The 23,377-nt window shown below is 44.1% G+C and overlaps 1 protein-coding gene across 1 annotated transcript in view; it reads right to left on the bottom strand.

Annotated features, from left to right (window-relative positions):
- CASP6 (caspase 6) overlaps positions 1 to 22,829 on the bottom strand; it is a 139,715-nt gene extending 116,886 nt beyond the window's left edge. The window contains exon 1 of the mRNA XM_069241111.1: positions 22,656 to 22,829. Within this exon, the coding sequence (XP_069097212.1) occupies positions 22,656 to 22,689 (34 nt within the window). The 5' untranslated portion in view covers positions 22,690 to 22,829. The remainder of the gene's footprint in view (positions 1 to 22,655) is intronic.
- Between the last annotated feature and the right edge of the window lie 548 nt (positions 22,830 to 23,377).

Genomic DNA, 23,377 nt, shown 5'->3' with positions numbered 1-23,377 from the left:
TTGTGCTATCACATTCCTCAATCAATCAATGTGACAAACTCTGTGGGATGCTGGAGACTTACCTACAGAAGTGCACCTCTGAGCCTCTAGCTACTTCTATTTAGCTCAAAACTAAATTACTCCATTCTTCTGGCTCTCATTTATACCTGTCTCCCATGCCCAATGATTTGCAATATCCTTGCAAGTTTGCATTTTTGGTTTGTTTTCCTGCCCCCGTGTCACCTCTTCTGCTACGGAAAGCACATATTAGTCGCTTGTCTTTATATCGCTGCATTAACTATACTCAATTAAGATCATAACTGTATTTTGATTATACCTATCAAACTTTAACTGATTTCACTCACTTTTCGACGACATCCCCTGAACACAGATTTATTATAATTTTGAACACAATGTGATGTGGCTGATATAGAATGGATACCCTGTTTTCATTGGTTAAGGCTATCTGGGTGTTGATGCCCTTTGAATAGCCTACCTGTGTACGAACTCCCACTTCAACACCCTTGTTGCCTTATACAAAAGTGGAAAAAATTAAACATCCTGCTTGCAGTTGTGACTTTGGTATGTGTAATACTCTACAGCAATGGTTTCCAACCTGTGGTCCGGGGACCCCTTGGGGGTCCGCGAAGCTTCTTCAGGGGGTCCGCGACTGCTCAGAAAATTAAATAATATTAACAAATTATTAAAGTGTCTATAAATAAAGTGGCTAAATGTACAACTGAACATTTTAAAATGTACTGTAAATGTCAATTAATTTGAAATTGGAGGTTAAAAATTAAACCAGTATGCTTAGATTGATTCGTGGGAGCTGCATATTTGTTTGCACATTAAATAACATGTGCTGTCATTTGTGTATGTGTTTGATGAATGCTTGTTTCTGTATTTTTTGTGTATTGTTTTGCGGTTCGAACCATCGCCGATGTTTAGACCTGGGTCCCCCGTTTCCAGGAATGACTCAGTGGGGGGTCCCCAGATTTCAATAATGATTCATTGGGGGTCCCTGGTTAACAGTAATGACAAAGAGGGGGTCCACAGAAGCCAAAAGGTTGGGAACCACTGCTCTATGGATCTTGGCTTTGTGAATCAATATCTGGGTTTGACGTGCACAACTGTCAATTTTCTGGGTTACGCGTACGCGAAGGAAAGGGTTTGTGAGTCAGGGAAATTGCACTTTACACGTGCCTTTTGTTACCGCCACCTGTTTTTTATCATTTGATTTACCCTGGAACACAGTTTTATTGTTCTACATAAAAGTATTATCCCCCGTTCGTGTATACAAACACTATGGTGTACTCTGTGTACTGGCTACATTGTGCTATTAATATGTGTATCCTGCAGCAGAGGCCAACAGGGACAAAGTGCACACCGGAAGCTTGGAAAGCATTTCTGACACGAAAAACTGCCACTCTCAGGAAAGGTTTCTTCTGTGGCTACTCTTTGGTGGTTCAAGGCTGACGAAAGCCAGAGGTGCCCTGGTCACTGGCACAATGAGCTGCCTCATCCCCTTGTCTTTTTTCTGTTCCATGTATTTTTCTTTTACAGGCTTGGTTCCCTTGGTATGCATTGACTATACATATGACAAAAACACACAAGTAAAATTCAGTATTAAAAAACATAGCCATCATATTTGAAGCCTCACTGTAAGTCTCGCTGCAGACGAGGCGGGTGCATTCATTCTGAAAAACACAACAACGCTTAAACAAGTGAATTTTGAAATATGGAGCCTTTTATGAGCAGCTTCATGTGGCTTAGGAGGTAAAATAATAGGTCCGTCTATCCAGAATTGTCAATAAAATTCAATAAATGTGCATAGAAACCCCCTTCATCTCAATACCAGGTTATGTGCTTTATCATCTCAAGACTGAGAGGCCAATTACCCGGTGCTTAATTTGTGAAATAATAAGTGTCGCAGGTCGGGATGCTAAATACTAAGACTGATTCCACTGGATTCCACCTCATGCCTCTTTCATCCACCACCAGACACTGTCTGGCTCTTTAGCTCCCTCTTAAAAGGTTCTTCTTCACCCCTGCATTCTCCCTTTGTCACCATTTATCTGTCTTTCTCTTCCTCAGCTTTCTCCCTTTTGTGTTTTTTTTCTCTTGCTCTGGATCAAAGTCTTCTGATGACCCCCGCAAAAGGAGTTCCAGTGGGTTCCACCTGCAAGCACCAGCTCAAATTAAGCAGTGCAGTTACCAGGCCGAAGCAGCGAAAAGAAAACACAAAGTTGACATGAGCAGTGATAAAGATCTTGTGGAAAATGTACTACGAACATATGCGTTACACTACATTTCCATGGGCTCATTGGCCTTGCTAGGACAGAAACCAAATAACCTGGACTCTCTCCACCCATACATGCTTACCGGAAATTTGGTTTTGCACTTAAGCATCCCTAAAGATTTCCATCAATGGCCGTCTACGGCTACTTTTACAACCCAATTAGCATTATATGACACCTTCAAATGAAGCAGATGATTGGGATTATCTAATTGCCACCTTTGATGGTCTTCACACCAATTGCTTTCCCCCCAAGGGACACTGATTTACATCTTTCCCAAAGAAGCAGGCGTTCTTCTTTGAGACGTCTAACTAAAATAATATCAGGCAGTGGAATGGAAGGTACAGCAGATCCCATTTCAGTCTCCTAGTTCCAAAATTATCACCATGACTGCAAACCCAACTGAAAGCACAAAACTAAGTATCACATTGTATCTGTACATCATCATATGTCCTTGATTTATTGCACCAAAAGCAGACAGATTTCAATCCAAAACTAAATCCTTTTTTTCTAATTTACAGCTCTCTCACAATTATGCCTCATCTCTCGATGGGAATTTGTACTCATAAAAACAACGGAACTAGATTAACTGCAAATTTTGTTTGGCTGTCTAGTCAAGTATAAAGTCTGTGGTGTCCTGAAAATGGTTAAAAGATCAAGAGCACAAAAAGCGGTACCATGAATGAGGATGGAATCACAAAGCACCCGCTCAGCATCAGGCCTAAAGAGTGTCAGATAAGATTAGCTACAACATTCATAGAAACACCACAAGAGGCTACCAATCCCCTTCCTTCTTACTCTGGTGTCACAGTAAGGCCCATGTCAAACCCAAGTAACTGCCTGACAATAGTTTGTTATACTGCAGGCAAGGGCACATCAAGGAATTTATTTTTCATTAAGTTCCTTCCCAGAGATTTTCTGTGCCGACGGAGCCTAGGAAACCAGGGTGTCAAGGTATATGTCTTCTGGACCTGTAGATCTGCACGATAATGTGTTTAGTGGTCACCATCTTGCACAAAGTATGGATCAGCTTTCTCTCAAAAAGAAGACACATCAATGAAAGGGATGCCATACTCAAAACAGCTGATTAAAGACGACCTAATGCAAGAGTCTGAGTGATTATGGAGACTTTAGATTCCTGAGATTTTCGAGCTGCTGGAGAAGAAAGGAACTTGTGAGCAGGTCATCAACGGAACCACAGAACCTCTACTGCTCTGGGAAGTCACTTGAGTATCTCCTATATAGCATGAAGAGAGTATAGGATACTGTTTATTATTTGAAATTGTATGGTCCAGTTTTTGAAACTAAGGGAGAATCATCTGACCAAGGCACTTTAAACGCCCCTATTTTCCTGCCTGCGATTACATGAATTCCACTAAGAGTCACTGGGCAGGCTTTATGGTTGTCTTCTTTAATGTCTGAAGGAAGCGATCCTAATGGAATGCATGGCTTTACAAAGAGGACCAATACCAATGTATGGATGATACTAGTTTGAAATTAAAATCAAGAAAGCACACTGACGGCTCCTGCACCACCGCAGGGGGATAGACACAGACAACCATGGGGGGGGGATTTGTTCATATGAAACACGTGCATCAGAATTTACATTTTGAGCTACATCACCACTTACTTTTGTAGGTCAACCAATGCAGCCTTTTGAAAATGAAGGGTGCTATTTGCTCAAATTCCACAAATGTGCATTTTAATTACCTTTAGGTGTTGGAGCAATTTTAAACAGCGAAATATCATGCTCCTTCTGGCAGGTGGGTGAAAGAGGTATTTCTGAAAAACTGCACTAAGTTATGGTTGCACATAGCTACCAGGACAAACAACAAGCTGTAGATTGCTCCAAACAATCAGCAAAGCTACTTGTTGGCTTTATAACAACTCTTGTGGCCTGATTAAGGTTGCTGATAATTGAAAATTCTCTATTTCCTCAAGATGAGCTAAACTCGGAGCATCCACTATTGGAATCTTTGCAACGATACTACCCCTTTTGCAGAGTAGAGCCTTGCTGCTTTTTTTCTCCAGAAAATGGAGGTTCTTCAGGTCCATCATAGAACTATGGGTGCGCGCAGTGTGGACTTTACCTTCTTGCATAAATATGGGTACATGGTCTGCAGTCCCACAAATTTATCATAGCTACTTCTTCAGTTGTGCACAATGTGTAAAGGAAACCTACTGTCTGGAGAGTGCAAGTTTCAGGAAAGCCTATGTCCTGGGGAAGATTACTGAATCTGCATGACTTGACAGGAATGGGCTTACTGTACACAGTGCTGTTTTCTGAGGGCTGCATTGTGGCTCCTACTAGTTCAGTCAACAGTGTGACTGACAATCACTATTCAGCCTAGATGGACCCGCCACCCCCAAAATCATCTGCTAAATATCTCTGATCCTCTATGTGGATGACGCAGTGTCCATTTCAAGAAAGGCAGGAGACCTGCAAACGATCTTCTCATAAAACAAAAGTTATGATTATTGACCATGTTCGAAACTACATAACTGTAGTTCCATGTACAAGGAGTGAAAATTAAGTTACAGGAGAAACTGAATTATACCGGTCCTTATGCAGCTTGGCAAGCAAATTAGTTGGGAATCTGCATCAGCTAGCATGTAAGCATAAACAGCCTAGACAACTTCTGCATACTTTTATGGGGTTCAATACAGAGGCTACAGGAACCTACATGCTTTGTCTACAACTGAAAACCGATTCTTTTTAAACTTACTTAGCCTGTCCAAGGAAGCACCAACCACTACCCTTCATTTATAATTAGAGGTAATATAGTGGCAATGTGTACCTGCTGTAAGTCACTTCCATTCTGGGTATATTGTGGACCAGAACTTAATTACAACACACAGGGATGCAAAGTTGGATTTACCAGGGCGACACGTCTAAGAGATATTAAATGCTCATTTCAGGAGATGGGATTTCTGCATTTTTGGTTAGTTTCTCACGAAAGCATCACTAACAGCTGTGAGCAACCTACATCGGGGTTCGTGAGACTAAAGGCTGGACGCAGACTGTGGCCGTTTATTGATCATTGCATACTTGGATGTGAAACTGCAGGAGGGGAGTGGAGGAAATTAAAAACCTCTCCAGCATATAACGTGAAACTGTGCTGTAATGTATTTTATTTTTGCTCTGACTGCTGAGTAATTCTTTATTTTAACTAATAGATATTAACTTCAATATTTTATGATGCTGCTGTTTTTGCAGAAACCTTGCCCTATGTGTTTTAAGGTCTAACATGACAGTGCAGCTTCCTGCAAACCATATTGTTACCAATTCTTTAAAATATTTACCATGGGTGTGCATGTGTTTATGTGTTTTCTTGCTCTCTCCCTCCTGTGCTGTGTCTCCCCTCAAATTCCTGCTGACACCCATTCCATGTTGCTCCACTCCACCTCCCATCTAGCTCAGCTGTTGTTTCTTTCACCACTCCACATCAGACTTTTTTATTTTCATTTTTAATGCACTTCATATTGGAACAGTAAATAAACAGAATAAAAAGACCTCACAGTGATGCTACTTGCCACTACTTGGTGATGATGTATGTGCACATATGTCATCACAGAGTGGCATTCTCTTTTTTTAATGGTGTTCCACATTGGGGGTTTTAAGGGAGTGGGCAGAATGCCCTACTCTCCCAGAATATTCAGGCGGGTGGTAGGGTCCAGGAGCAAGGGGCCCGATTGGTCTGGGAGCGCAAGGAGTCAGAAAGGCTCTTAGGGTCATGTCAGTTAGGTGAGGGTGCCATTTTTGTTTTTAGGTACACCTCGGCTGGCAGGGACAGAGTGAAGTTTTTCCTTTCCCGGTGGCAAGTTTCATTGTGTAGTGAGGTCATAGAGGCGAGTAGAAAATGGCTTTAAGTGAGAGCATGCGCCAGGCCTTGAGGACAATGAAGGATTCAGGCAGGGATGATCTGCTGTCAGAGAGGGATCTGCAACATGCGGGTGGCCCCCCCAAGTGAGGCGGCCGGCCGAAGTGGAGGTCGACGTGGGGGGGGGGGTGTAGTGGCAGCCGTTATGACCTGTGTGTCACCATCCCGTAAACACAAAGGGGGGCTGCAGTGCCCAGCTGTGCTGCAATAGGCAGGAGGGGGGCAAAAACTGTGTGCGGCAAGCCCGGCACGTTCTTCGCCCCGGGGCCCGCTGTGCAGTGAGAGCTTCTGGACTTGTAAAGGACTGTAGGCATCACCATGGCCCGCTCTGGCAGAGGATGCACTTTGCGTGGAAGCACGTGCCCAAGTCAGGGTAGAGTACTTGTGTTGGCAGAGGCCCTGCCTGTTGGGGGGCTTGTGGTCTCTGGGCCCGTGGCGCTGCACGTGCCGATGTGCTTGATGGAGGAGTAATGCAGAGTGCAGCCCGAGAGTGTGGAGATGCCTCTTGGCCGCGTAGTGGATGCTGTACATGTGACAGAGGGATGGGGCTTATGAACTTCAGGGCCTGCCACTGGATTTATCGAGTCCGCACAGGCGGGCCATGTCTCCTGATGGGGATAGGGTGAAGAAGCGCTGCGAGGGGGGAAGAGCCAAGTCACAGATAAACAGCCTGTCGGCAGTGAGGGATAAGGGAGGAGTGCAGGGTCAAGGAATACTGTATTGGGTGTGAGAGGGCAGGGTTTCCAGCAGGGGGAGCCACTTGGAGAAAAACGGGGTTTTTTAGGGAGTGGATTGTGTGGCACGGAAGGCCACCAAAATGCTCAGTGAAAAGGGGGCGGGCAGGGGTTTCCTAGTCAAGGGGGAATGGGGTATTCACAAGTCAGTGGCGGGATGTTTCTGTTTCCTGCGGCTAGAGCATCTTCTATGGTTTGGATGGGGGGGGATGTGTTTCAGGACGGGGGCCTTAGAGGTGGGTGTGGTGCCACGACAGTCACCTCAGCGTTACAGACCAGGGTCAGTTTAGTGCCAGCCAGGGGGTTGCGGTAGGTCATGCGGTAGAAGTGGTCAGCCAGTAACGTCTGGTGCAACCTGGCAACCTCGGTCCGATGACAGAACTTGTGTCTTTGCGGCTGGCTCTGGACGACTTGGTGGACAGGCAAGGATTGGGATATGCATCCACCTTGCAGCAATTCAACCCTTCACAAGGCCTTTATGGCGAGCAATTTGGTGATGGTGGTGTGGGTGATGGTGAGGTGCCTGGAACGAGTGTGGAATGTGGTGTTGTTTTTGGGAGACCAAATGGGAGCTGGATTATGCTGATGAAGAATTGGAGGAAGGAGAAATTATGGAGGATGAGGTGCGGGTGAGTGCATGGTGGGAGGTGCCTTAAGATGTGCATTGGGGACATAGGGAGAATAACCAGAGGCGGAATTTTTGGTGTTTTACTGCAGCCTATCATGGTTTTTGGCATCGGCAAGGGCAGCGTTCATTCAAACAGAGGCGAGATCAGTGTTGGGACGGACGGCTTTGCTGCGTGCCCCAACCTTGAGGCCTGGTAAAAAAATCTTGCATGGTGGGCAGTGCTGCTGGAATAGTGGAAGTGGGGGTGCAGGCTGTGGGGACAGACACACAAGTGCAGGAGGAGTCTGGCCTTCATTTGACGAAGGGTAAGTATGTGCAGGATCAGGGGATGGGAATGAAGGGAGTGGGGGGGAGGGGGACACTGAAGGATGGGGTGAGTGAAAAACCACAGGAGATGGTAGAGAGCCTGGGAGGGCATGTGATGGCAAGAGCGGGGGGAGAAGGAGACAATGGAGGTGAAGCGTAAAAAGCTGCCATACATGATAATCATGAAGCCATTGGGGGGCCACTTAATTTTGACTACTACAGAACACATCTGGAAAGGGGAGTACATGGAAAGTTTTAAACTCTTACATAGGGAGGTGTGGGCAAAGGAGGGGTTCAAGGAGGAAGAGTACGAGCTGTCCCACTATGAAAAGTATCCAGAGAGGTGTGAGGCATTGTTTAAGCACCTTGATGTTGTGCAAAAATCGCAAGTTTCGTTCGGGGGTGGCCTGGGAGCAGTATGACATGCAATTTCTCGCTTGCCTAGAGGAAGATGCGGATGGTAGTTGGACAATGAGCTGTTCTTCCAAACTACGTTATCAGAACGGCCAGCCCCATCGACTTACACAGTGAGTGGTTGGCCGGTTATCTACAAGCCCTTTCAAGGGTGTCCCAACAGGGGTGGGTTGGGCAGGAAGGGGACAGGAGGGGAGCGTGCTGGTCCTACATCAGTGTACAATGCTTGTGGGAGTACTGTAGATATAGACATGAATGCTCCAAGTGCGGCCGGAAGCATATGCTCACTCAGTGCAGGCCGCTGGGGTGGGTTAGGACAGCAGGGTGGAAATGGTGGTCAGTGGACAGACTCCAGCAAGCTCAGTAGGGGCAGAGAGGGACAGAACCTCATAGGAAAGAGTGTGTACGCCAGTTAGGGTGGAGCGGTTGCAGCATTGGTTAGGTCTGTTGGGGACAGAAGGGGAAAAGGATTTTTTGTAGCCAGGTTTTCAGTTTGGGTTTCATTTGGGCTATGATGGTCCCAGGGAGTGGCAATGGGCGGATAATTTACAGTCAGTGAAAGGGCAAGAAGAATTGGTTTGGGGCAAATTGTTGAAGGAGACGAGAGAAGGGAGGATGTAAGGGCTGTTCCATGATTGGCCTCTGGAGAACCTAAGGATTTTCCCGACTAGGGTGGTCCCTAAGAAGGAGCCAAGGGAATTCCATCCGATTCATCATTTGTCATGGCCAGAGAAAGCAAGCATTTTCTTTTCTTTTTTGCCAATATGTAACAGCATCAGCAAAAGACAATAACAAAGCCAAAAGGTCAGGTAGCACAACAGAATCTATTTATGCTTGTGTTGTATTTATTTTACTTAAGTAGGCTTTTTATGAATGTCCACCACTATTAACACCGCCACTGAAATTACCAGCACTACCACTAACATTATGACTACCACCCTTACCATTACTGCCGTTACCATTGCCACCACCACAATTACCATCACCAGAGCATTTGTGCATGACTCTGTATGCATGCTTTACAACATGAAAATCAGTCCCACTAGCTTTGCCAATGCTTATGTAATTATTCCAACATATTGCTATTGTTTCATAAGTACTCAACATTTTTTAATTCTATCATTTTTTTCCTATCTCATGATGTTGCGTGTAAAACACATTGATCTGATCTTCGCAAGTTACTGTTGTAAGAGCAGGCAAATATATTTCCTCATTTGCACGACAGCAAAGCTGGGAATGAGCAGCATTCTGCACTTGCACAAGCTATATCATTTTAAATAAATCCTCTGGTTATGTATTACTTAATAACTCTGCTACAGCATTCGTGTTCATCACTTAATAGCCAATGCCTTAAACCATATGTCAAGACAGTGTACAGTGCCACTCCCTCCTACAATATGCAGCCCATACATGTTGGTGCTTCCTTAAAAAACAACAGTAAATGTAACCCTGTAATCTGTGCACTAAAGACTTAGGCCCTCATTACGAGTCTGGTGGTCCTAGGACCGCCTGACTTGCGGTCGGGGTCCAGCCTCCATATTATGACAGTGGCGAACGAGCCACAGTCGGACCACCGGCACTTTTTCGCTGGCCGACAGCCTGGCCTGAAGCAGCGCTGCCCCGGGGACTACAAGTCCCCTCACCGCCGGCATTTACATGGCAGTTTCACCACCATGTAAATGCTGGCAGAGACAGGGTGCAGGGGAGGCCCAAGGGGTCCCCTGCACTGCCCATCCCCTTGACATGGGCAGTGTGGGGACCCTCCAGGCCAGCCCCGTTGCGCAAATCCCTGTCTGCTTTCCAGGCAATAATTTGTTTGACGGGTGCTATTGCACCCGATGCACAACAACATTGCTGCCGGCCTTATTACGAGCTGGCATCAATGTTGTTGTGCGTTTCCCGCTGGCCCAGCTGGGAATAGGGCCAGCCGGAAGGAGACCGCACTAGCGGTCTCCTAACCTGTGGGAGTTTGGCGGGAGGCCTTTTCTGCCCGCCAAACTCCTAATGAGGGCCCCAGAATGCAACTCTGACTGACTCGATCTTCAATCCTTTTAAACTTGACATGATAGTATGGTTGAATCCCAAACAACACACAAGAAGGAAGGAGGATGTCTTCAGGTGCATGAGATGCATCACCGTTATTGGATACTAATCACTTGCACAACCGACTCACACTGTCACCGAAACCACCTACAGAATTACCATTACTACAACCCATCATGAGGCCGTCCAGGTGCTAGACATTGACTTCATTGGCATAAGGGCAAATGATAATACTAAATTCAAACCCTTTCACTTATAAAGGAAAGGGAGGCTAAAGAAAGAAAAGCACAACTAAATCTGATTTGAAGGTTGAATCCTCCTCCGCCAAGAGGATGCCTGTGACCCTAAAATTAGATCTGCTAGATGAAAAATATCTTCATATGTAAAATAAATCCCAGCAAGACTGTTAAGTACAAAATAGAAGAAAAGGGTCTTTACTTTCAGTGTAGTGTGGTCAGCTTGAGGCAGAGATGGGACAATGCACTCAGATCAGTCTTCCACCAAACTCCCACCATTATGTTACATCTCTACTCAGAGGTCAAGCTCTTCCACTACCAATTGACCTCTTACTGTGGAGGTGCATAGACTCACACCTAATGTATCTATCAGTTTAACAGACACCAGAAGTTTTCTTGGTGCGAAGAACTGTTGTGAAGACAAGGGTAGTTGCACATATACCAGAATGGAGTCCCTGGTTTTCTTGACCTGCTGAACAGTCATAAGCCAGAGTGTTTGATTCAGCCATTAATGACTCTAACTGATTTGAAAAGACACTTTTGGTAGGAATTGATGTAACTCTATCACTGAAGAGTAGGTGATATTTCGAAACTCCTGACATAACTGACCCACACGCTCTTCACAGTAAAGGCTCTTTTTTGGAGGGTGGCTTTCAGCGCAAGGCATTGTGTATGGTGTGAAGTTTGCAAAGCATGGAGTGTATCCTGGAATAACAGTGAATTGTGGACTAGACAACTGTACTGATGTATAGGAGATCTGTGTTAGGTGAATAAGGGAACCACTAAATCTGTGTGAGATATTTAAGACTCATGACTGGACAGTCAACAGAAGGCTTCATTTATTTAAAGAGCTGTTATATAGCATGCACTGCAAGCCTAGTCTTCTCTAGATGATGACATCCAATTACAAATCTACTTATACTGAGTTTTACAAGAAGGAACATAAAGGTATATTACAGTATAGCTTCAGACGACGTATGTTTTTGAGAATTGAAACAATTGGTTACAGCAAGAGAGCAGAGCAAGCTAACGCTCGCTGCCTGCATCTGCTCTGCTCCTTAGGTCAGGTTTTCGAATTCTGGTACTGCTAATTTAGCCTTCCACCCCTCGAGTTCGGGAAACTGTGTACCCTGAAACCGAGCAATAAAACACTGCTTATTTACAGCGTTCAGAAGCCTTACAAGAGTAGCATAAAGAGCTGTACAAAAAAGTAACAAGGTATTATAGAATTGTCCCACTGAGTAGTGGGTGAGTGAGAAACTGTGTCTTTTTTTCTCACAATGTTGTGAAATTTCGTAATAATATGTCATAATTATGCTTTAGCACAAAATATGGTTTAACTGTCTGTTCCATGACTTTTCAAGCAAGTCATACCTTGCTTAAAAATGCAAGATACCAGCAACAGACTGGTTCAAGCAGAAAGTGTCTAAAAGAACATTATGAAAATTAGTATGCTGGAAAATCTTGAGAAAATGTTCAGTTTTCTCATAACACAAAATTGGATAATTTAAAGAGTTTAAGCTGTGTAAATAATTTTTAACCAGGCCTACTGACAACCACTATCATAAAAAAGGCAAGAATGGTTTGTGTTAATGCACATCCAGTCTGGGCTTCATCTTGGACTCCACTCTCAGCAGGTCAACGCAATCACCTCCTCCTGCTACAACACTCTCCGCAAAATCTTCAAGTGGCTTCCCGTCGAGACCAGGAAATCTGTCACCCATGCCCTTGTCAGCAGCAGATTGGACTACGGCAACGCTCTATACGCAGGGACAACGGCCAAGCTGCAAACAAAACTGCAACGAATACAGAATGCATCCGCCTGCCTCATCCTTGATGTCCCACACCAGAACCACATCTCCCCCCACCTCAGAGACCTGCACTGGCTACCCGTTTCAAAGAGGATCACCTTCAAGCTCCTGACCCATGCACACAAAGCTCTCCACAACACAGGTCCAGCTTACTCCAACGACAGACTCACTTTCCACATCCCCACCCGCCGTCTCCGCTCCGCCAGCCTCACACTCGCCACCGTCCCCCGCATCCGCCGCACCACTGCCGGAGGAAGATCCTTTTCTCACCTCACCGCCAAGACCTGGAACTCCCTACCGCTCCACCTACACCAGACCCAGGACCTCCTGACATTCAGGAAATGCCTCAAGACGTGGCTCTTCGACCAGTAGCGCCCCCCTCCCCAGCGCCTTGAGATCCTAACGGGTGAGTAGTGTGCTTTAGAAATGTTCTGATTGATTGATATTGCCCCAAAAAAAATGTACACATTTTTGGGGTGCTCACACATTACAACACACCTGTTGCCCTGATGTATAAACTCTAGCCAGAATAAATTCTGATTAGATTAACAATATCAATACAAAGTAATGGAGCACTCAGACAACCACTGTCTGCCTTTCCGTGACCTCCTGCGGTATCTTATTCCCAAAGAAACGGTGGCTGAAAGAAAATGGTGTAGCTTTGCATAGGATTTGGGTTTTTTGTACTCACTTAGCTACATGCTTTGTAGAGGATGGAACCAGTTTTCAGTTATAGAATTGCAACAATGGTCAACCATAGAATGTTCTTCAAGATGGCTGTAATGAATTCCCATGTTTAATGTATCTTAATATTAACCCTGTATTTCACATGCTTTTGGAGAATATAGCTTTGGTCATCTGTAGTTGGATCTATCTCATTAGCGTTGAGAGTCAAGCATTAAAGTCAATAGGGATATATCACAGACATGGCTGTGGACCCTAAAGCTTTTGCAATTCCCGGTCCATGGAACAGAGTGCACTACAAAGGGCCAAATTGTTTGTGGAAACAATACATGTTCACTCAGACATCATAGTCCTCTACTAAACTAAACTAGTGATCACTTTTCGCAGACTGATGTCAAGTCGGAGACTGCATTTTACATGTTTAGACTCATCTAAAACTTTTTGTTAATGTTTTGTTTCCTTATTGTGCTTGCAAGGCCTCCATTTCTTTACGGTCCACCATCTGTGTAATTATTAGAGTAATGCAGTTATGAAACTACAATAAATGCTTTAAAATGTGCCTGTGTTTGGTCTTGTTGTAGTTTATTCGTGGTTGCATGCGCTTTTACACAGCGATTTACATGCACCAATCTACATTTTACACAGCATTAGGGTGACTGTGCCTTTTTCCTATCCTCCAAGGCAGGCAAAGGGACACTGAGGTTTCAGTCAGTGGTGAGGCAAGACTGATCAGCCATCTAACAAAGGAGAAGGGCAGAACCCTATGTCTTGGAATACAGTGGCAAAAGTAACTGCACTATTCCCCACCACCTCTACTGCCCCACAAGAAGAGATGGGTTCCCTGGTGGAGTAAGGAATTATAAAAGTCAAGTTACAGAGGGAAGCACCAATCCTAGCAGAGGTTCTGATTATAACTTTGGATGTATTCTATTTAAAGGAGGATTCCCTCTGTCTCTCTTCCACAGTGGGACACTTGAAAAACTACTACTAACATTATTTTTTGTTCTGACATTGGGCAATGGCTATTTGTGCAACATATACTTTATGCAGATGTAAAAGTATAAACTTCTCACCACGGGACTCTCATATTATATTTTTAGGTCTACTACAGATGTGTTCAGTTCTTTAAAAAAGAACAATAAGAAGAAACTACAGAGAGTTTCGATTTGGGCCCAGGCTCTTAAGCCATCGGCCTTAGTGTCTTTTTGATGCTTTGCTATTGCTTGGATTGGCAGGCCATCTAGACAATGGTGTTTCATGGATGGTTACATTGTCCTATGAGTTTTCGTATAAGGTTTTGGTGATGAGCCATCATGTAGTCATTTTGTCAGACTAGCAACTAATCGCCCTTGTGCATTAACCTGTTTTACAAGAGCACATGATGGACGTACAGCTTTTTTTTGTTCACAAGAGAGAAAACACTGCCTGTTTATCAAAAGTATTTCCTAGGCAGTGTTTTGCTGTGCATCTCTTTTAAGGTCACCACATACAACACAAACTTCATCTTCTGACTCATTTTCATAACACTCTTCTTTGAGAGCGCAGCTAAACTCTTGCACGTATTCTGTTCGGCAAAAAAAGTCCATATTGTTGCTTCTTTATGGGTTTTTCTTCCTATGATAGCTGTGGAAATACACACAAAATCATCCAACTACAACCCAATTCGGCCCTGAACAAACAAGCATTAGCAAAGTCAATAGGTATGCTACTTGAACTATTGCCTCTTGCATTGCCTTTTGTTCCTGCTGTTCAGCATGGGCATTGTCCACTTATTCAATGATTTGTACCCATGTGGCATAGCAGCATGACTAAACAAAATAATAAAAACGAGTTATGATTCAACCAGCACTAATGCACCTTTAATTTTAAAAAGGCACGTCAGCCTTAGCTGAATCAAAGTGCTTTTTATGGGCGAGCGCAAAGCGCTCCATCCATTCTGTAATCTCTCTTTGGGCTTCAAACCACGCACATGTCACGTCAGTCACTTACATTGGTTTGTGGACTTGCCTTTTAAAATCTGCTTGCTTTCATTTGTGAAAGGCATGCACATGTCATGCCTTTTCCAGTGTTTAGCCCACCTACGCAGCACAGGTAAACTAAAAAAAACATGCGAGGCTCGATGTTTTCAGCCTGGGGCCGGACTACTTTATTTGTTTATTTTCCATGCAGTGCAATCGCGCTGCATTTTACATAGCGCGATCGCGCTGCGTTTTTTTTTCTTTACAACGCTAATAGCTCTAACTCAAGTAAAAGCGAGACCCGTTGCATTGAAAATGCTTGTTAAAATTAGTTGTGGCCACACTGCAAATCATCTGTAGTGCTGCAGAGCATGGCTACAAAACACTGCCAAAGCCAATTGCTCTTGCATGCAAGACCTTTTATCAAAGCCAATAGGTTTTGTCTAGATGAGATCTATTGTCTTTGCTGTCAGGTAGTGGCACTGTGTGGCGTGGAGTGGCATTGCGTGATGTGGAATGGAGTGGCACGGTGAGGAGAGGAGAAAAGAGGCATTGTGTGGTGTGAAGTGGTATTGTGTGACACTATGAGGATTGGTGTGACTGTGTGTAGCACTGTGTGGCGTGGAGTGCCACAGAGTAGAAACAAGTGGCATGGTGGGAAATTATGTGGTAAGGCACTGAATTATGTGGTGTGGCATGGAGTGAAATTATGGGCCACAGAGTGGAATTATGAGGCATGGACATATGTGACATAGAACTGTGAGGCACTGAGTAGAGTGAATTGCCTGGACTGGAATTATGTGGTGTGGAGTGGAAATATGTGAAGTGGAATTATGTGGTGTTGAATTGTGTTGCATGGCCTGGAACTGTATGGTATGGAGTGGAATTGTGCGATGTGGACTTGTTTGGCATGGAGTGCAATTGTGTGGCTTGGAGTGTAATTGTGTGGGTTGAATTATGTGGCATGGAGTGTAATTATGTGGTGTGGAATTAGAAAACTTGGCATGGAATCATGTGGAGTGGAATTATGTGGCGAGGAATTGTGTTGTACTGAGTACAGTGGAACTATGTGGTGTGAAGTAGAGTAGAATTATGTGGCGTGGAGTAGATTTATGTAGCATGGACTGGAATTACGTGGCGTGGAATTGTGTTGGGTGGAACTGTGTGGCATGGAGTGGAATTTTGAGACATGGAATTGTGTGGTGTGGAGTGCAATTATGTGGCATGGAGTGTAACTGTGGAGAGGCATTAAGTGATGTGGAGTGGAATAAGGTGATGTGGAGTGGAATTAGGTGGAGTGGCGTAAAATTATGTATTGTGGAGTGGAATTTTGTGGAGTGGACATATGTGGCATGGAGTGGAATTATGTGGTGTGGAACTGTGTGGCGTTGCACACAATAATGTGGTATGGCATAGAATTGTGTGGTGAGGAACTGTGTTGTGTTAAATGGAGTGGAATTATGGGAAGTGGAGTGGAATTATGGGAAGTGGAGTGGAATTATGTGGAGTGGATTTAGATGTAATCAAATTATGTGGGATGGAGCTGAGTGAATTAAATGGCATAGAATTACATGCTGTGGCCGCAATTATGTGGCATGGCATGGAATTATTTGGCGTGACATTGTGTGGAGTGGAATTTTGTGCTCATGGAGTGAAATTGTGTGGGGTGGAGTGCAGGTATATGACGCAGAGCGCAGTTGTGTGGGATTATGTGATGTGTTGTGGTATTTAATTGTATGGTGTGGATATGAGTAGACTTATGTTTGAGTGGAGTGGAATTATATGGCATGGAGTGTGGTAGAATTATGTGATGTTGAGTGGCATTATATGGCATGAGGTGGAATTGTGAGGCAAAGGGTTGAACTTTGTGGCTGGAATTGTGAGGCGTGGAACTGTGTGGCATGGCATTGTGTGTCATGGAGTGGAATGATGAGCTGTGGAATTGCATGGCGTTAAATGGAGTTGCTTACATGGAATGCCATTGTGTGGAATGGAATTATGTGATGTGTAGTGAAATTATGTGATGTGAGTGGAATTATGTGGTGTGAAGTGGAATTATGTGGTATGGAACTGTGGCATGGAATTGGGTTCCAAAGAGTGGAGTGGAATTATGTGGCGTGGACAGGAATGGAATTATGTGCCGAGGAGTGGAATTATGTGGCATGTTGTGGAATTGTGTGGTGTGAAGTGAAATTATGTGGGGTGGAATTATGGTGAATGGAGCGGAGTGAAATGATGTGCTGTGAAGTGGAATTGTGTGGCGTGGCATGGAAATGTGCAGAATGCAACTGTGCGGTGTGTAGTGGAATTGTGTGATGTGGTGTGGAATTGTGTGGAGTGAAACTGTGTGAAGTGGAATGGTGGGACTTAGAATTGTGTGGTGTTGAGTAGAATTGTGCACAGATCGAACGGCAGAAAGCAAAGAACATGGGGATGGTTTTCAAACCACTAGGGAAGAAAGATGGGAAAGTGAAGATGCAGCTTACAAATATAAATAGTCAAATTAAACAGCACCTGCTGAAAAGAAGAGTGTTTGTTTATAAGGAAAACTTGCTCAGTCTTGAGTCTGCGACATGGAAAAAGGATGTCTGAAGTTCTTAACAGTGACTGGAGGAATGATCTGAAATGAATGCGTCCACGATGAATGCTGACTTCGACATCTTGTGAATAGGGGCAGTGGCAGGTTTTGTGTGAAATTTGCTTTTGTGTGTTTAGTAAACGAAAGAAGGCCTATGTTTAAATAAAGGTACTCTGGCTATTACAAATAAGAAAAAAGAAATGTAAAAATGTTTATGCTTTCAAAATATGCGCATTGTAAATAGCTATGAAAGTGCACTGTTTTGAAAACAGGGTAACGTGTTCCATTTTAAGCCAAAGTGGCCATGCAAGTACATTACTTACAATCTGGCACTAGCTGGAGACATGAGTCACACGGCCAGCTGAAAGAAGGTGTGGTAATGTTTAAAATAAAGACGGGGATGGGTGGGAGGAGGGACAGGGCTCAGCAACACGGAAAAGTGGTGGGTGGGAGGGAGGAGTAATAGTACCTCAGTAACAGCGGTAGAGGTGGATGCACTAATTAAAATAAAACAATCTGTGCTGGGTGCATCCGTGACACAAAGAAAAGGAATTGATGACTGGAGCGTGCTGGCCAACTATGAACCCGCTAACAGCGGCAATAAAGTCACCAACTGGTATGCATGCCCCTTGTTGTGCTGTCTAGCGGATACTCAACAACTAGAACGATTGTCGTTTTCTGGGATTTTTAAAAATGTGATCACTCATTTTTGGTTGCTGTAAGTGTATATAAATAAATAAATTATGTTGGAAGGTGGATTATTATTAGGAGTAATGACACACCTACCAGTAGCAATAAGACCACCAACCCAATATTAGTTCCAGTCAGGTCTCAAAACCTCAGCCACTGGATCAACCCTGGTCGCTTGGCAACGAGCAGGCAGGCTTAACTTAGGAGACAGGTATGTTAAGCATTTAAATACACCAATACAGTAAGTAAGACACAACACACACAAAAAAATGCCACACCAATTTATAAAAATACAAATAATTACTATCTTTAAAATGACACCAAAACGACAAAATCTAATAAAGGAAACCAGAGATATGAACTTATAAAGGTTTAATTAAAAAATGTGCTCTCTAGTGCTTAGAAATCAACAGTGCCAACAGGGGACATCTGGTCCCACTAGACAGGGACCAAGTCACAATTTGAGGCAGACCCCGATGGACCCCAACTCGAATACACTGAGCGGCAGGCCTCGTCAAAATGTTATCTTCATACTTAGAAACATTCTGAAGCTTTTCTATCTTGACGTTGGGTGGTCTTTTCCACCAAGCTGATTTCGATGTGATGTCATTGGATTGCTTTTCTGCAAGGCCCCGGTCAAATCCTGGAAGTATGGAGCTCTGGAGCTTTCCGCAGGACAAACCTGAAATTCTGGTCGGGTCACGGTTAAAGGTAGTCGGCTTGACTCACGACATCGGGTCGGTCCACTTATGGAGCTTTTTCCCCAAAGTTGCTCCAAACTTCTGGAACTTGCTCCCCAAGTTCCTCTTAAGGGTTCAAAGTGTCCAAAACACAAATCCAAGGCTCTAGAAGCTTTGAGATGATCCTTGAGATTTTAGGACTACAATTCTCACAATGCACCTGGCCAAATCCTTAAAAGACCACTGGAGTCACTCCCAGCTGGGGGCGTTTGTGACAGTTAGTGCAGGCAAACTCTGTTAAACTGTTGCTTTCAGGGAGTCCACTCCTTAGTCCTTTTTTAAGCAAGGCAATCTCTTTAGGGCTGTTGTTCCAGTGTGAAACAAGCGAAGTACTTCAGAGTGCAGTCCTTTGGGTTGCAGGCCAGAGTTTCAGTAGGGCAGTCCTTCTTCTATTTGGTGGTTTCAGGCAGCAGATTTGAGTTGCAATGCAGCTCAGCCATATTTATTCAATCACCTTCGGAGACAAGTAGGGGGCACCCATGTACATTGAGATGCAGGCTGCCACTCAAAAGCATGACGGCTTCCTCCAAAGTGTGGCATTTTCTTGTCCCTCAAAGCACTGCACTTTAAAATCCAAGATGGGTGAGTTCTCTCCAGAGAAGGAAGACCTGGTTACACCAACCTACTGTTTTGGCTCATTTCCATTAACACTCCCCCTCAAGACCATCTGCAAATATGTTTCATGGGCCTGCTTTCTGTCTTTGGGGTTCAGGGTAAGAGGGTATGCCTGGCTGACAATCCTTTCTGCCCTGTTCTCTTTAAAGCCCAGGTACCCAACCCCCTTCCTGGCCTGGCCTCTGCAGCTGCAGAACTCCCCCCATCAGATAACCTTTGCTCAGTGCAGGCCACTTATCACCTCATCAAAGCAGCCTGGCAAATCCTGTTTAAGGCTGACCAATCAGGAGAGGCCACAAGCTGGATTGATTTCGGCTTACAGAAAAGAATGTCCTATGACTTATTTTCTTACTAGTTATGATAAATTCAACGATAGTGAGGTAATGGATTTATCATTACCAATCGTTTGAGTAATTCCATAACACACTGAGATCACCCATAGCAATATTTATGATTAAATGAAATATTTACCATGTTATCCTATGGAGCTAAGTATCACCATGAGGAAAAATGAAAAGGGCAGTTTTTCCCTCACCAGGGCTTATAAAATACTGTTTATAATGTCACTGCTTATAGTTACATGGCATCCCACCCTTCGGGTACCCAGGGAAGACCTTAGGGTGAAATATGTAAAAATAAGTTAGATTATCACTTTGGAAGTACCTTAAATTCTAAAGTCGAATTTGCATACATTTTACTTTTTAAAGACAGTCTGCAAAGCAGGGCTGCCTTTAAACATGACTGCAGGCAACACAGCAGTGCACACTCCAGTGCAGAAAATCTACTGGGCCTCTAAACGTCCCTGCCCTATTATATACTAGGGATTTACAGGAGTCTGTCATTGCCAATTGTAATTATACCACATTAGAATATACCTTTCGATCAGAGCACTGGCCCTGGGCCTGGTTGGCACAGCCCATGGCACAGTCAGGGTCAGCTACCACCAGTATCAGTGAGAAAATAAAAGGGGGCGAACATGCTAAAAGGATGACTTTCTCACAAATTATCAGCACACAACCAATAGCAAAAAAGATGTTGCCAAGCGTAGTAGGTCATACAATTGCAGAAACTGTTTCCTCACAACCGTTCTGAGGAGTATTCAAAGTAAATTATCTAGGCAGTTAAGATATGTCAGCAGGTTAATGGAAATGGGCGAGACAAACGCAGGCTCAAGATAGGTGCCTAGCTTTGACTCAGCTCTAGGCCCTCCTGGACGAGCCCGAAACTAGAAGAGCTTTCATGTTTCTGCCTGCCATCCACTCTCTGACCTCCTGTGCCAAGAACTAAAGTCAAACATTAATTATTGATGTAAAACAGAAAGAGAAAGAGATAGCTATCTAGTGGTTGAATTGCACAACCTGAAATCAGAAAACGTGGGATCAATCATGGCGTCTTATACTAGGCATATTTTATATTTCACCATGCCTTCTTTTTCTTCATAATTGCATATGAAAGCATCTTGGAATACATAAATTCACTACATGACCTGTACAAGACATTTATTGTGTTTGATTTCAATAGATTTTAATGCTGCTTCCTAAATAATAAGAGCATAGGCCACACATAGGATGCACATGACAAATGACCTGCCTCTTACTCCACTAACAGCACTATTGTGTGGGTGGGAGAGGGGCAAGAATGTTTCTAAGTAAATGTTTAAAAACCTTCACTTTTAATGAATGCCCCCAATGTAGTGATACAATTGATGTACTAAGGTGAATCGCTTCCGCATGTTAAAGAAATGGCTTTTTTTAATTTTGAAGACACTTTATCTTTATAATTATATATAATGATATTTGCTGCACTGTTTCACATACCAAACATTTCCATAACTTGGCTTGTGCACTGTCTCTTAGCGCCAATGCAGAACCTTGTGTCAGCTTCACTTTAATCTGTTGGATCGCCGACTTTGACAGGTTAATAATGAACAGGGCCACTGGAATTATGTGATTGTGCAGCAGTGGCGATTTTCGAATAATTACAGATTTGCCACATTTTTCACATAATCCGTCATCACCACATAATCTACAGATTTTAGCAAAAAAAGTTTCTCGCTCAGTTAAGAGTTACTAAAAATGCAGCAACACTTGTTGAGAGTCCTTTGCAAACCTAGCCTGGTCATCTTTCTGTTGCTTATTGCTATATTTGGCTGTTAAACTGGTCCTAACGAGATGCAAGCAATGCCTAGGCAGTGTTATCAAGTTCACAAATGATAAAATAATTAAGTAATACAATTACAAAATGTGCTGCATTATGCCCCATAATTTTATTTCTTGCTGCATAATTTACTCAACCCTGCCGCATAATTTGGTCTTCTCCTGCCACATAATTCAAGTGGCTTGATAATGGTAGACAGTGTGCTATGCCAGAGATAGAACAGTTTACGATGGCACAAAGCTGACAGCACTATTTAAAAGTCAGATTGATTAAATAAACATTCTGCCCCATTTTATAATTTACATCACATGCAGGTAATGAACTCTGTACAAGTAGGGAAACAATTTCACGCTTAAGTGGATGCCAGACAGTGGTGTGCTTGTGTGTACGCATTTCAATATGTACATGCAATAGGTAGCTCATGTGACTAGTGTACAGTGAGTGTAATTTGAGTAAGGAAGTTTGCTCAAAATATGACTGGAGGGAAAACAAACTTGAAAAACATGTTCAAACGTGTCCATCTCTCAAAGGCAACTTGGTTGCTCTGTCATTGCCTTCCGGGACTAAAATAATCCCCTTGACAATATTGTGTGAGCTTGACCAGTGAGTGTAAAGCTTGACCCTCCTTCTCCAGACCCATGGGCTGCTTTCATATCTGGAACGTGACATGTCGCACTTTTAGTTTCACGATATACTCGTGAATACAGTTAAGTGCACAGAAAACGGTCAACAAATATTTGGCTGTGTTGCTCGCCACGTAAAGCAATATTGGGTGTACTTCCCTACAGAATTAAATCAGTAGTCCAGTTCTAAAACTTACTACACACAGGATGATCGAAAGAACGGGGGGGGGGGGTGAGAGGGATACAATCGTGAGAGCTAACGCGGAGTCGCGCGCCCTTACCTTCGGAGCGCTGCTTCTTGGGGTGTTCCGCCATGGTTGGGGGGCTGCTGGGCTCCACGTTGCTGCTTCGGGCTCCCTCTCGCTCCAGCACTCTTCGGGAAGCAGTAAACAAAGACCTCCGTGACTACACTACAATTGGAGCAGCTCGGCTCCCTAGCCGCCAGGCAGATCGTCGTTTCCTTACTTCCTGGTCTGACTCCACCCTCCCCTCACCCCCGCCGCCTGACACGCTCTGAGAATGACCCTCGGCTCCTTGAGCTGTCCCAGTGCAGGGGGTGTGCAATATTTGATAATCCCTCGGAAAGGTGTATTCCCTGCGCTACAGCTGATTTCGAAGAATAGTAAACTCTGCCCGGGCACGACCAGACAAACTCAGGCGGCAGCAGCAGATGCTGCAGACCTCCTTTCGGGGCGAGTTAGGGGATGCACGCTTCAATGCTCAGCTGAGGCTACAAAATACCTGACAGTTGTCTAATACTGCAGCGCCAGAGGATCATTCCTGCACGAGTAGAGACAGGCAGAAAAGCGCGAATAATGCACATAAACCGTGAAATAAAGGAAAATTAAATGAATGCATGGACAAGGCGAAAACAAGGAAAATATTTGATGGAGGAAATAGATTCAGACAGTGAAACAAGCAGGAGGGGAAGAGAATTGAATCGATGGCAGGGGTTGACATAGAAAGCTACAAATGGGGAAAACAACATCAAAACGTGAGAGAT

This window comes from Pleurodeles waltl, chromosome 1_2 (assembly GCF_031143425.1).
Source record: "Pleurodeles waltl isolate 20211129_DDA chromosome 1_2, aPleWal1.hap1.20221129, whole genome shotgun sequence".
In the NCBI taxonomy this organism is placed as follows: domain Eukaryota; kingdom Metazoa; phylum Chordata; class Amphibia; order Caudata; family Salamandridae; genus Pleurodeles; species Pleurodeles waltl.
This window is presented reverse-complemented; position numbering and strand designations above follow the sequence as displayed.